The 14279-nt window shown below is 55.0% G+C and overlaps 1 protein-coding gene across 5 annotated transcripts; it reads left to right on the forward strand.

The window, feature by feature from the left end:
• The first annotated feature begins 5615 nt into the window (after window positions 1–5615).
• TSGA10IP (testis specific 10 interacting protein) lies at window positions 5616–14023 on the forward strand. 5 transcript variants are annotated; one of them, XM_040465936.1, is made up of 8 exons: window positions 5616–5762; window positions 6740–6873; window positions 6983–7662; window positions 7842–7989; window positions 10014–10184; window positions 12734–12833; window positions 13035–13159; window positions 13872–14023. In XM_040465936.1, exons 1-8 carry the CDS (start codon window positions 5616–5618, stop codon window positions 13978–13980), a joined length of 1614 nt encoding a protein of 537 aa, XP_040321870.1. In that variant the 3' UTR covers window positions 13981–14023. The 5 variants fall into 5 exon arrangements, 4 of the variants coding, with proteins under 4 accessions (XP_040321870.1, XP_040321872.1, XP_040321873.1 ...); XM_040465938.1 differs by having other exon boundaries at window positions 10017–10184; XR_005787506.1 differs by lacking the exons at window positions 13035–13159; window positions 13872–14023 and adding an exon at window positions 10325–12629.
• The last annotated feature ends 256 nt before the right edge of the window (window positions 14024–14279 follow it).

Raw genomic sequence — 14279 nt, forward strand, 5'->3', positions numbered from 1 at the left:
GCCAGAAGTCTAAGATCAAGATGTTGGCAGGTTTGGGGGCGCCTGGGGGGCTCAGTCGGTTGAGTGTCCGACTTCGGCTCAGGTCATGATCTCACAGTCTGTGAGTTTGAGTCCCGTGTCGGGCTCTGTGCTGACAGCTCAGAGCCTGGAGCCTGCTTCGGATTCTGTCTCCCTCTCTCTCTGTCCCTCCCCTGCTCATGCTCTGTCTCTCTCTGTCTCAAAAATAAAAAATAAAAAACAAAGATGTTGGCAGGTTTGGCCTCTTCTTCTCTCCTTGGCTGGTAGCTGGCCATTTTCTTCTGGTGTCCTCACATGGGCTTTCCTCTGTGTGTGTCTGTGTCCTGATCTCCTCTTTAGGGAGAGGGCCACCCCTATGACCTCATTTTAACTTAATCGCTTCTTTTAAAAAATATTTATTTGCTTTATGAGAGAGAGTGAGTGTGGGAGGGGCAGAGAGAGAGGGAGAGAGAGAATCCCAAGCAGGCTCCATGCTGGCAGCACAAGCCCGATTCGGGGCTCAATCTCTCAAATCGTGAGATCATGACCTGAGCTGAAATCAAGAGTCAGATGCTTAACTGACTGAGCCACCCAGGCGCCCCCTTAATCACCTCTTTAAGAGCTCTATTCCCAAATACAGTCACATTCTGAGCTACTGAGGGTTAGAATGTCAACGTCTGAATTTAAGGGTGAAAGGATGTCAGCCCATAGCAAACGGTGAAGGTTAGAAAGTGACACGTGCTGGGGCACCTGGGTGGCTCGGTCGGTTCAGCATCTGACTCTTGGTTTCAGCTCAGGTCATGATCCCAGGGTTGTGGGATTGAGCCCTGGGTTGGGCTCCACTCTGAGTGTGGAGCCTGCTTAAGTTTCTCTTTCTCTGTCCCTCTGCCCTTCTTCCCTGTGTGTGTGTGTGTGTGTATTCTCTCTCTAAAAATAAAATAGGGGCGCCTGGGTGGCGCAGTCGGTTAAGCGTCCGACTTCAGCCAGGTCACGATCTCGCGGTCCGTGAGTTCGAGCCCTGCGTCGGGCTCTTGGCTGATGGCTCAGAGCCTGGAGCCTGTTTCCATTTCTGTGTCTCCCTCTCTCTCTGCCCCTCCCCCCTTCATGCTCTGTCTCTCTCTGTCCCAAAAATAAATAAACGTTGAAAAAAAAATTAAAAAAAAAATAAAATAAATTAAAAAAATAGAAAGTGATATGTGCAATGGGAAAAAGCAGAGTAAGAGGGGTTGAATGCGTGTTTTTGGTGCAGGTTGTAGGGTGGTCAGGGTGGGGTCTCTGTAAAGTAGACATTTGAGCACTACCTTGGAAGCAGTTGAAAGCCTGAGCCACACAGACATCTGGGGACAGAGCATCCAGGTAGGGGGAAGGGCCAGGGCAGAAGTGAGACCCTGTCTGATGTATCCCAAAGAAGAGCTAGAAGCGAAGGGTTGGAGGTGGGATAAGCAGCTGAGGACGAAGTGGGAGAGCCAGTGGAGTTGGGGGCCGGGTGACCATAGGCCATTGTAGGACTTTGACTTTGAGTTTTCAAGACCATTGCAGGTCACATCTGCAAGGAGGCTACTATCAAAACAAAATAAAATGCAGAAGCAAAACAAAAACAAACAAAAAACCCCAGAACATAGCAAGTATTGCAAGGATATAGACAAATTGGTACCTTGTGCGTTGTTGTTGAGAGCGTAACATGGTGCAACCAACTATGGAAAACAGTGTGACGATTGCTCAAGAGATTTAACATAGAATTACCATATAACCTGGTGCTCCCACTTCTGAGGACACACCCGAGAGAATGGAAAGCAGGGACTGGAACAGAGAGCTGCGCGTCCACGTTCACAGCAGCGTGGTTCATAGTGGCCGAAAGCTGGAAACAACCCAAGTGCCCATCAACAGGTAAATGGGTAAATGCAATGTGCTAGATGCAGTCATGGAGTAGTACTCGGCCTGAAAAAGAAAGGGCATTCTGACACATGGTGCAACATGGATGAATCTTGAGGACGTCACACTGAGTGAAACAAGCCAGTTACCAAAGGACCAATATGATAGGATTCTACTTACATGAGGCCCCTAGGATAATGAAACACGGAGAGACAGAAAATAGAATGGTGATTGCCAGGGACTGGGGAGATGGGGAGTTATTATTTAATTAATGGGGACAGTTTCAGTGTAGGATGATAAAAAATGTTCCGGACATTGATAACAGTGATGGTTGCACAACATTTTATAAGTACACTAATGCCACTGTATTGTCCACTTCAAAGTGGTTAAAATGGTAAAGTTAGGTGAGTGTTGACAGTGGTTTGAGCTCAGGTGGTGGAAAGTGTTCCAACTCTGAATACACTTTGACATGAAGATTAACTGTCAGATAGGACAGAGAAGATAAAGGGAAGTCCAGGATTTGCTCAAGGAACTCAAAGGATAGGGGTGCCTGCGGGGCCCAGTCGGTTAGGGTCTGACTTAGCTCAGGTCATGATCTCACAGTTTGTGGGTTCGAGCCCTGCATCAGGCTCTGTGCAGACAGCTCAGAGCCTGGAGCCTGCTTCAAATTCTGTTTCCCTCTCTCTCTGCCCTCCCCAGCTAGGGCTCTGTCTGTCTGTCTCTCAAAAATAGGTAAACATTAAAAAAAATTTTTTTTAAAGAAACTGGAAGGATAGATAACCACTCCTCCAAGATGGGGAGGCCTGTGGGGAAGATAGGGAGCTCAGTTTGGGACCCAGTACATTTGAGATGCCTAGTAGACATCCAGGCAGAGGAGTGGAGTAGAAATTTGTCATTTGGGAGAAAGGAATCGAGTTCCAAGTGTGAGAGAGATGCCAGGAGCACTGATAACTTTGAGACTCATTTGCAGATAGATGGTATTTCAAAGACGAGCCTGGATGAGACCACCAGGAGCGTGAACGTGGACACAAAGGACCACGGGCTGAGCCGGCTCCTGGGAGGGGAGGAGGGGCCAGCAAAGGAGCTGGGAAGGAGTGACCAGAGAGGTAGGAGGATCCAGGGCATCTTGGGTTAACAACAGGTCAGGTGGCTGGTGACTGAAGCAGGAGCAGGTGGGCGGCCTGATGGGAGAGGGTCCAAGAGAGAACAGGAGGGGGAGATTCATGTTGGCCATTGAGACTGAGTTGACAGATCAGCTCTGTCAGGAGGTTCTGTTGCCAAGGGGAATTGAGAAATAGGGCAGTACTGGGGAAGGAGAAGTGAGGTCAAGGGAGAAATCACGGCACGTTTGCGTTGATGGAAATGATTCCAAAGACGGTGAAAAGTTGCCCAGGAGAGAGGGGGCCGATTACCGGAGCCACGCCCTTGAGCAGGCAATAAATGAATATATATGAAGTGTATATGTAAGTAAAGTAGAGTAAGGGCACAGTGGCACTTCAGGGGCCATTTTAGGGGGACATTTGGCAGGGGACATTTTAGCAGAAACCTGAAGGAAATGGGAGAGTGAGCCATAGGGATTCTGGAAAGAGAGCATTTCAGGAAGAGGCAGCAGCAAGTGCAAAGGCCCTGAGGTGGGACTGACTGGTATCCTGAAGGAGCCGTGTGGTTGTACCAGAGTGAGTGAAGGGGGACAGTGATGGGACCTGCAGAATCATGCGGCAGACAGTCCAAACAGGACCTCGGAGGCCATGGTGGGGACTTTGGCTTTTGCTCTATGAGAGATGGGGTCCATCGGAGAGTTTTGAACAGGATCTGGCCTTAACGGGATCATTCTGGCTGCTGAGTACAGAACAGGATCGGGCAAGAGCAAAAGCCAGGAAGAGGCCAAGTGATCCAGCGGAGAGGCAGTGGTGGTGGTTTGGGGTGGTTTGGGGGGGAGCGTGTTCACAGTGGAGGTGGGGAGAAGTGGTTGGATTCTCTATGAATCCTGAAGGCGGCACCAGCAGGGTTTGCTAGTGCGTGGGGTGTGGAGTGTGGGAGAGAGGAACCCAGGATGCTGCCAGGGTTTTGGTCTGAACAACAGGAAGGATGGATGTGGCCTTGACCGAGATGGGGAGAGTCTTACTTTCAACACGTCAAGTTAAGATGCTCACGCGTCATCCAAGTGGGGTGTCACGTGGCTGTCAGATAGCAGTCTGGAGTTTTGGGGAGAAGTCAGGGCTGAGACATGTCAACTTGGGGGCGGGTGGAAGGCGGAGGATGGCTTGTGTCGGACCGGATGAGCTCCCCTGAGAAGTGAGCGTGGCTAGAGAAGGAAAGAGTCTGCCCACACCTCGTGAAAATACAGACCCGAGAGGCTCAGACCTGCCCTCTGCCGCGGAATGAAGTGGCCCAGAGTTCGTCCAGGAAATCAACTGGGCGGGGTCTGGAGAGGGCTTGCCCTCTACCTGGGCGCTTCTACGTGACATTTGGGAGCCGAGGCAGTTGGGTGGGCATGGCAGCCACCATAAGAAGCGGAGTTGGCCTTTTTTTTAGGGCCAAAAGATCTCCACCTGAATCATTAATGGGGCTGGATGTGCTCCTTGTAGAGGTGCTGCTGGGATGGAGCCTGAGAGCAGATGAGGGTCCCCGGAAACAACGCTACGGGAGAGACACGCCCGGAGGGCGTCTGCTGGGATGTACTTCCTTGACCTGCGTCACTGGGGCCGCACCGTTGGCTGAGTAGCCACAGCTCTTACACAGCAGTTAGGATGAGCTGTGGGAATGTTCTATGGGCGCCTGTGTATATTAACTGACTTAATCCTCACTACGACCCCAGGAGCTAGACGCCATGATTACAGCCCCAACCGTTATCTGCTGCTGCCTCCCAATAACGATCGGTTATCATTAGCGGTCTAATAAGGAGAAACCTTTGCCGTGTGCGCTGCCTTTATGATTCCATTTGATCCTTGCAATACACCTATGGGATGGGCCTGTGAGTTCCAGTTTCTCAGAGGGGAGAGGTGAGTTGCCCAAAGTCACAGAGCCGGTGCGAGGCCAAGCCAGGCCTCCGGCCAGACCGCTCGGTCTCTAGGGCCTCAGCTTGGCGCCACATCCCTGCACTGGTGGTGGTGGTGTCCCATGGGGATTTGCCACGACAGGGCCTTTTGGCGATGCTTAGAAGTTTGGGATAAGATTTAAAGGCTCTACATCCCTCCGGAGCCTCCTCTGGGCCCGGGTCTGCCTGCTGCCTCCCTCCTGGGCCTGGTGTGCAACTTCCTGGCCTTTCTTGTCCTGCCAGGACCTGGGGGGCCACGTGGTTCAAAGGAGATCTTGTTGTGAGAGTTCAGCTTGGCTCCCATAAAGCCTCATTTGAGCTGGGAGACAACCCAGGAGGCAGGAGGAGGGAGAGGGCCCACCTCAGGCGCCGCCCGGCCATCTTCGTAGGATGTGAGGACCCTCCCAAATGGTCTTGAGGTCCTTTTCACAGCCAGATGGGAAAACACAGGCTGAGGGCAGGGGACTTACACCAGGTCAACAAAGAGTCCCACAGGGGCAGGGCTTGGCCCTGGGTCCCAGGACCCCCAGCCCCGGATCGTTCCTCAGCGTCCTCCTATACTTTCCCCCCTGGAAGGAAGTTGGCCTCACATACCCTGACTGACCCTTCCTGGCCTGCTTTTTGCGGGAGCCCTTGAGACTGGCTGAGGACTGGTTGCCATAGAGATGGTGGGGAGGGCAGTTCCAAGGCCGGCAGATGGGGGTGGGGGATGGGGCAGGACACCAACACGCGAAACACCCACCGACAGCTGATCAGGACTACCTCGGGGAGACCAGGGCGGGACACGCGGCTCCAGGCTCCAGTGACGACCACAGGGCTGCTCAAGTTTCTGTCGGACATCCCCCAGGCTGAGCAGGTGAGGGAGGCCCTGTGGGAGGACTTCCAACTGCCTGGAGGCAGGCTGGCTGCCTGGGGTCCACATAGGCCAGGGCTGAGGGAGGCCCTGGAGAAGCCATGAGATTGAGCTGAGGCCCAGGTGAGAGACGGGGGGTGGGGGTGGGTGGGAAGGGGACAGGGACCCTAGGGAGGCCTAAGTCGTCCAGGGTGAAGATAAGGAAGACACCCAGGGATGACTCCCAGCCTTCTGGTGGAGTGAGTTGGGGAACACTGCAGGAGGAGGAGGGTTTTGGGAAAGATCATGAGTTTCCTCCACCTTGACTCCGCAAGTCCAGGACCCCATGGGGCCATTCAGAAGAGCTGCCCGGGGCCCAGAGGCAGCACTGCACGTGGTGACAGATCTGGGCTGTGGGGACAGACTCAGCATGATCAGGTCCTGGCTCCGCTTACCCGCTGGGTGACCTAAGTCAAGTGATTTCCCCTCTCTGAGGCTGAGTGTTCTCATCTGCAGGATGGGGGTAATAGTGGAATATAGGGAACTCGGGAAGGTTAACTGAGTTACTGGGAGACAATTGTGAGCATCTGGCAGGCACTCAGTAAGGAGCAGTGGTTGCTATGTGAATGCTAAACACTGAGATGGTGATCAGTCGGTTATACTGGTAACAAGAGTCCAGGGGGCGCCTGGGTGGCTCCGTCGTTTAAGCGTCCAACTTCGGCTCAGGTCATGATCTCGCGGCTCGTGGGTTCGAGCCCCATGTCAGGCTCTGTGCTGACGGCTCAGTGCCCGAAGCCTGCTTCGGATTCTGTGTGTCTCTCTCTCTTTCTGCCCCTCCCCCACTCGCAGTCTGTTTCTTTCTCTCTCAACAATAAACATTAAAAAAAAAAAAAGTCCAGGGGGCCACTCGGGGTGCACAGAAGAGGGAGATCCCCTGAGGGAGGTGTGAGGTGGTCCAGGAGCCTGCTTGGAGCTGGGCCTCCTCTCCTGTCTTCACTCAGGGGAGGCTTGGGAGCGGTGATGGTGTAATTCAGGGCCAGCAGCCGAGGTCTCGGAGTGCTGGGCAGACGGCAAAGAAGGACCGGAGACCCAAGGCCCGGAACAAGAAAGGGCATAGCCCTGCTGAGGCTGAAGAGTAAGCAGCTGTGCGACCGGCTGGGTGGGATGTTGGGTGTCAGGCCCCATGGGGGGGGGGGGCCGGCATCCTGACCTTGACCCCTGCTCCCTGTCCTTTCCTTCCTCAGTCTCATCCCTTCTGCTCCTCGGAAACCCTCCTTTCCCTTCCAGTGGGCCTGGGAGAGCTTCCTCACTGATGGTCGGGCCCTGCTTCAGCCTGGCCACCAAGCCCCGCCCTTGCCCCGAGCCGTCACCCAGCACAAGGCCAGGCTCAAGTCCACAGCCACCCTCCCAGATGCCCACGGCTTCTGCTGGAAGACAGAGGTGCCAAACCTGGAGAGGAGCCAGCAGCTCAGGGCCTGGGACGGCATCCCTACCCCTTCTGGCAAAGGGGGGAGCCAGGAACTGGAGGCCCCCAGTGAGTGTGACCTCCAGCCACCTGGGAAGAGGTCAGGCTCAGGATCAGAGTCTGAGGAGGGCGCTGAGCCGGAAGCCCTGGGTGCTGAGGAGGTCGAGAAGGGTATGAGCCCTGGTGAACTGTCCCAGCTCCTCAAGAGGGGGTCGATCTGGGAAGAGGAGCGGTTTGCAGGGGTGACAGAGGAAGCTGAGGAGGGGGAGCACAGGGCCCCCCATAGAAGGAGGGCTGGTTCGCAGAGAAAGGGGCAGAACTCTGGCGAGGAGGCCTTGGATGAGGGTGACCTACAGCGCAAGGCGAGCAGCTCCAACCTTCGAGGGCCGCAGACGAGGAAGTCAAGGGCCAAGGAGCTGGAGAAGCTGCAGAGGCAGTTATACCAAGAATTGGACTGCGGTGAGTGTGGACTTCAACGTTTGGGTCCCCCAGGAAACTACACAGCAGGGAGACAGGTTGGGGAGCCAGCACCCTGGGCCAGCAGTTCAGACAGGGCTGTGCTGTGCTCCACATACTAGGCAGGATCACCCGATGGGCTGGGAGGGGGGCTACTCTCTAACTTGTCCCGTTGTGGACAGGCCCTGAAAAGCAGCCCTGGAAGGCTTTGCGGGCTGCTGTGCAGGCCTCCAACCGGAGTGGGAAGACCTATGCCTTGGGAGATGAAGAGACTTTCCAGTTTGCCAACTTTCCTAACCGTACCTTCCACAAACGACAGGAGGCCACCAGGTAAGGTGGAAGAAAAAGGAGGATGGGAAGAAAGGACAGGAAGCAGAGAAGGAGCCAGTTCTCTAGAGACATTGAATCATTCATCGTCTCATTCATTCCTTCATTTATCCATTCTCCAATCTTCTGATCATCCGATCTTCTTTGGATCTATCCACCCACCCACCTGTCCTCCCTCCCATCCATCCATCCACCCACCCATCCACCCACCCGTCCTCTCTCCCATCTATCCATCCATCCATCCATCCATTCACCCCCCACCCGTCCTCCCTCCCATCCATCCCACCCATCCATCCATCTCTGTCTTATTGGCCAGCTATCTATCGATACACGCTACTTTTCATTCATTTCCCATCTTCTATCCATCAATTAATCTATTAACTAAGTGATCAGTGCAACATATATTGAGTATCTACTCATGGGTCCTCAGGATGTAAAGATAAAAAGACTTGGTCCTAGCCCTAAGAAGCTCAAGGTCTGTTGGAAAAGGAGACGGATGGGCAAGACACCAATGAGTGCAGTAGAGTTAGACAATCGCTATACTCGGGGCTTAAACAAAGGACAATGGGAACAGAGGGGGAAAGCCTGGAGAGGGGGCACTGGTGCATTGTCTAGGTGAGGGATGATAAGGGCATAAACCAGGTGGTCATGTGAATGGAGACGGGGGGATCCATTTAAGAGATATTTGGGGGCTGGCTCGGCAGGTCTTGGTGACTGGTTAGAAGTGGCAGGTGAGAATCCACTCAGCACTCTAATAGCACCCTCCAATTCTTACTGTCATTCCCTGCTTGCTTCCCATGCTTCCCAGTGTGCTTAGGACAAAGCCCAGATTTCTTGGTAAGGAGGCTCCTGTCTCCCATGCCAGTCAGTCAGAGTGCTAGAATGCCCCATGTTCTCCCTCCCTTCTCTACCGGGACTGCCCCTCTTCCTCATTCACCTAGGTAACTCGGATGCATCTTTCAACTTCCAAGTCAGGCGCCCTCTAGGAAGCTCTCCCCTGTGCTTGCCTCCGCCATAGCTTTTGCCACGCGGCATTGCATTGGGGTCCTGGGGTACCTGTCTGTCCCTGTGTACAGAGCTCCCTGAGGACAGGTACCAGAGCTTATTGATCATGGCCTCTCTGGTGCCCCTACACAGGACCTGGCACCAGCTGGTGCTCAATAAATACGTGCTGAGTGAGTGACCGCATCTTCCCTTTTATTAGTCCAACCATGGTTGAATTATGCATGAAGTCACCAACACTGAGTTTCTAGTTAGGTTAAGAACTGTCCTAGGTGGTGCTGGGGAGACACTGGTGGTGAAGAGGAGAGATAAGGAACCCTGCTCTCATGAGGCTTACATTCTCCTTGGGAAGAAGGATAATTAATAAAGAAACGAACAAGATGTATAGCTAAAGGCAGAAGGGGTGGTCAGGGACTCTCCTTCTCTCTGACTTTTGAACAAGGACCCAATTGACAAGAAGGAACTGGCCATAAGAGCTGGGGGAAGAATGTTCCACATGGATCTAGATGTTGTCTATTCAACCGTCCACACCATTCATCCATCCGGTCATCCACCCATTGATCCCATCACCAATTTGTTTCTGTTTCCCATCCATTCATCTATCTGTCTGTCCCTCAAACCCAAAGGCACTAACCTAGTTCCTGCCAGAGATGGGGGTCAGAGAGAACAAGAGCTGGCCCCTGCCCTCAAGGAGAGCTGTTCTGCAAGGGGAGGTTAGCAATACACGTGGGGTCACAGGTGCACCAAGCCCCACAGGGCTGAGGATGTCCACCGTCGGGGCATACAGCTGGCTGGAGCGGGACGAGGCCTCCAGGAAGAGTAGCCAAAGGCCCCGAGGTGGGCCAGATGCGGCCCTCATCATGGCACGCTTCCATGACGAACGCCATTCCCCGGGCCTTTGGCTCTCTGGGCTCCTGCAATCCCTCCCTCAGGCCCCCACACCCCTCTGCCTGCTCCTGGTCTCCACGAGACTGCTGCTCCCCCCAGACTTCTCCCACCTTCTTCTTTCCTTCCCCCCTCCCAAGAAGCCTGTTGCAGGCCTGGGAGCGGCGGCAGCAGGAGGAGTTGCAGCGGGCCGAGCTGCGGAGGGCCCGGGAGCAGCGGGTACAGCAGCAAGTGGCTCGCTGCCTGGCGGCCTATGCGCCCAGAGGGAGCCGGGGGCCGGGCGCCACCCAGTGCAAGCTGGAGGAGTTGAGGTAGGAAGCCTGGCGCCGGGGAGGGGCTGGTGGGGAGAGGGCAGGGGAGGCAGCCGAGAGATGTCAGATGTCAGACGAAGGACAGAGGAGATGCAGACCTCCCCTCCCCTCAGGGCTGAGTCTCCACAACCATCTTCCAGGCCACTTGGCCGCGCTTTACCCATGAAGACACCGAGGCACTGGCGGAGGAGGAGCTGAGGCGAGGTCACCGGCTAATAAGACCAATCCCGGCAGCTGGCAAAAGTTCACGGTTAAAATGTTCTGCCTGCATTCCCACTCGTTCTAATCTTTTCCGATTTCAAAAGCCAGGGATGCTTCTTACAAAAAAACTCCGACATTACCGGAATAGTTAACATGGCACGTAAAGCGAGCCTGGGATCTCACTCCTGGGGACAACCGTTCTTTGCCATCAGGTGAAGAGTCATCTGTTTCATTCTCTCCCTGTATTTTCACGCTTAAAAAGAAATGGGCAGATGTGTATTTAAAAGTTTTTTAGACTCATAACAGGACCACGAAGGGGGCATTAGCATCAGAACGATAATTCTACAGAGGAGGAAACTGAGCTCAGGGAGCTTAAATAATTGGCCAAAGGTCACAAGTGAGCTGCACAGCTAGGATTCCAACTTGGGCAGCCATTGAGTCGCGCTGCTATGTGGTCCCGGAGTGCTCGGATACCCAATCTGCAGATAAAGTGCGCCACGATGGTCCCCCCAAAGCCCTACCTAGTGAAACAGAGAACACAAATAAATATGGCCACCAGGGCCGTTGACATTGAGCACCTACTGGGTGCACCTGGCAGCAGGGTAGATCTTTCCACAACTCATCTCCTTTCATCCTGGGAGAAGGGCTAGGTCAAGGTTGAGTGGAGTGCTGCGGAGAGACCAGAAGGTCTCTGTCCTGCAGCGACCCACCAAGGACTCAGTGGGGTTCTGATCACCTACTCTTTGAGGCTCAGTCTTATCATCCCCAGTTCCGAAGATGAGGAAACCAGGACTCTAAGAAGTCAAGGGTGTTTTAAAGGAATCCTTGGCCAGTGATGGAGGAGAAGCCTTCTCCGCGCCAGACCTCAAGTTCATTGTTTTTCAAATAAGGCAGGAAGCCTAAAGTTCAGAACTCCAAGGGACGGATGTCAGTGAAAGGAGTGTTTCCCGCACACCTTTTATTTTCTACTTGAGAGCAGATATATGCCAGGGGCTCTCTCGGCCCTTACAGCCCGTGAAGTTTGCTCTCTCCGAGCCGCAAAGACTCTGCCCTGCGCAGGAGAGGCTGGCTCAACTAAGGTCACCCGGTGGTAGGGAGGCTATGTGACTTCCTTTCCTTCCCAGATGCTGGACAGGGCTGACATCCACTCACAAGGCTTCCTTTCTGCCTGGGGCTCCAAGATGTGGACTTCCTCTCCATTCTAACGAACAGCCTCAAGAATCAAGCAGGAAAAACATGCAAGACCTCACAGGCGACACAGAGACCAAACGCAAGCTGGCGCTCCCCACCCCCGCCTTCTGTAGCTGCTGAAATGACCTCTTGAATGCCGAGGACTCCATCTTGCAATAACTCCTGTTCCTGGCCAAGGGTTTTCAAATTCATCTCTTCTTCTCGAATGGAGGAAGCTTCCTTCCCTGGCACGTAGCCAAAGATCCTGGCCGTGCCAGGCAGTGTTCTTCCACGGGGCCCCGGCACATTTGCTAGAGGTCCCGAATGAGTCCTGGGGTCTTGTCTGCTTCTCCCCTCCCGTCCTGTGTGTGGGTGCTGCCACCAATTCCTGAGACCTCTCCTGCGTGCTTCGCAGGATTCCTGGTCTCGGGTGTTAGTACAGCCGGGGGGCCCCTCCTGCTGCCAGGATACCCGGCTTGAAGAGCAGGCACATTTCAGACAAGTGCACAGACTGGGTTTTTGTAAATGGATTTGTGCTTCCCCCGTGCAATCCTGATATTTTCGGGATGCAGTCTGTCATCTGCAACGTATTTCTTTTGTTCCTCCCTCCCATTTTCCAAGCCGCGTGCTTATAAAAACCACAGAGAATGGCGGCAAGCTTGTGTAATCCCTGCCATAGCACAGAGGAAACCGAACCCAGAGCCCAGACTGGGGCCTTGCCCAAAGCCACAGCCAACAGCCGCCGCTTCTTCCTCACAGGTGCAGTGTGAGGGGGCGCGGAGGTGTAAACGCAGGGAGGGGAGAGGCCCTGCAAGCTGATGCCCAGTTGCTCCGAAGCCGGAGCTGGTCCCTCCGCCTGGGGGTGGCCGGGATGCTAGATGAGCTCCCGGCTGCGCAGCCTGCAGACTTGGGCTCGGGGCTCAGTCTCTCACTTCCCAGCTGTGCGACCTTGGACAAGTCCCTCAACCCCCCTGGACCTCGGGCTCATCATGGGTAAAATGGAGCAAATAATTTCCACCCCACTGACCTCAGGAGGAACCCGGGGCGAGGCTGGGAATGAAATGGCTTTGCAAGGTAAGGGCGGGGAGGACGCCGCGTCCCTAGAGAGGAGGAGTGGACCCAGGACCGGGGATGGGTTGTGCTCGCGGCTGGCTGCCCACAGGTCTGTCTCCCTGCAGGCGCCAGGAGCGACAGCGCTTTGCTCAGTACCAGGCAGAGCTGCAGGGCATTCAGCACAGGGTGCAGGCCCGGCCCTACCTGTTCCAGCAGGCCATGCAGGTGAGGTCTAGCCCCTGGACGAGCACCAGCCTCCCTGAGAGCAGCGCTTCTCATTGGCTGAGTGCGTAGGGATGTAAGTGAGAGTGGGCCCCCTTAGACAGGACCCCGGGGCCACCGCCCATCCGGAAGCCCTGGGACCTTCACATGCGGCACCACCCGTCCCCGGCAGCCTGCAGAGCAGGAACGCTTCTCTTTCTTCAGGCCAATGCCCGGCTCACGGTGACCCGGCACTTCTCCCAGGTGCTGTCAGCACTGGGACTGGATGAGGAGCAGCTACGGGCTGAAGCAGGAAAGGGGAACACAGAGGGCGCCTCCGGGAAACCCAGGTGAGGCCGTCTAGCTAGCCAAGGAACTGGCTCTGCCCAGCTACAGGGAGAAGGGAAGTGGGGGGGCCACCGCCAGTACTCTGGGCCCTACAGGGTCTCCCCTAGCTGTGGCCCTGCCCATCTCCAGCCTGGGCTGGACCATCTGGGAAGAAGCTGAGAAAACTCACCAGCAGCCATGTTGATCCGCCCTGGATCTAAGTCCTGGTGGCCCAACCCCTCGGCCCGAAGGACACTGCCTAGCTCTAGCAGTCAATCGGTCCTTCCCTAGGCCCTGTCCCCCAGGTCACCCGAGGAAGGCAGGACCGGGGTGATGTTCTCCAGATCCCAGTAAAGAAACTAAGGACCTGAGGGGCAGGGTCCTGTCCAAAGACACAGGAGCAAATAAGCAGCAGAGCCGGGCTGGGAATCTGTGGCCAAATGAGTGGCCACACACCAAGACCCCATTGTGGGGTGGGGCCCCACAAGTCACCCCCTGTATACTGTCCCTTGTGCTTTAGAACAAGGTGATGCACAGCAGGGATTATGAGGCCCATGCATAAGGACACTGAGGCTTCAGGAGGGGAAATCACTCGCTCAGGGTCTCACAGCATAGGAGCCAGATTTGAACCCACATGTCGATAATGGCCTTTCCCCTCCTACAGCCCAGGTCTCCTTGGGCATGGGGGTGGGGAGCTAGAAACCCATGGTCTCTACCTATGTCTTCACCTTTAAGGAGCCACAGGTCAATGGGGGTAAGGATGGAGCACTCTTCTGAAAGCCCCCCAAAGGCAGAACGCACTGGAAGCCAGCCCAACAGGCACTCCACTCCAAGGCCAGACTGAGCCCAGCTCCTAAGATAATGATTAAAGGCTTTATGGAAACACACTGTGTAATTTCTGGTGGTGCTGGGAAGAGGCTGCAGGTTGGGAGTAGGAGGTGGCAAGTGGGTAGGCAGCAGGCTTAGCTTGTCCCATCACCCAGGAGCTTTGGCTGCCGCCCAGGAGCTGCTCCCGCCCAGCACACACAGCCCTGCCTCTGCTCCCGAGTGGGTCGTCGCATAGGGCAACAGCTGCGGCTCCTCCACCCCCATTTCCATCTATGCTGGGTCTTAGGAATTCAAGAGTGAATAGGATCTGGCTTT

This window comes from Herpailurus yagouaroundi, unplaced genomic scaffold (genome assembly GCF_014898765.1).
Source record: "Herpailurus yagouaroundi ecotype Mexico unplaced genomic scaffold, PumYag 569, whole genome shotgun sequence".
In the NCBI taxonomy this organism is placed as follows: Eukaryota; Metazoa; Chordata; class Mammalia; order Carnivora; family Felidae; genus Herpailurus; species Herpailurus yagouaroundi.

What these genes read in the sequence shown, in the direction of transcription:
- TSGA10IP (XM_040465936.1), top strand. Translation starts at nt 5,616, where the DNA reads ATGGGGCAGGACACCAACACGCGAAACACCCACCGACAGCTGATCAGG. An exon ending in ACATCCCCCAGGCTGAGCAG is followed by an intron (nt 5,763 to 6,739) that starts GTGAGGGAGGCC and finishes GTCTTCACTCAG; the next exon opens with GGGAGGCTTGGGAGCGGTGA. An exon ending in TGCAAGCTGGAGGAGTTGAG is followed by an intron (nt 10,185 to 12,733) that starts GTAGGAAGCCTG and finishes GTCTCCCTGCAG; the next exon opens with GCGCCAGGAGCGACAGCGCT.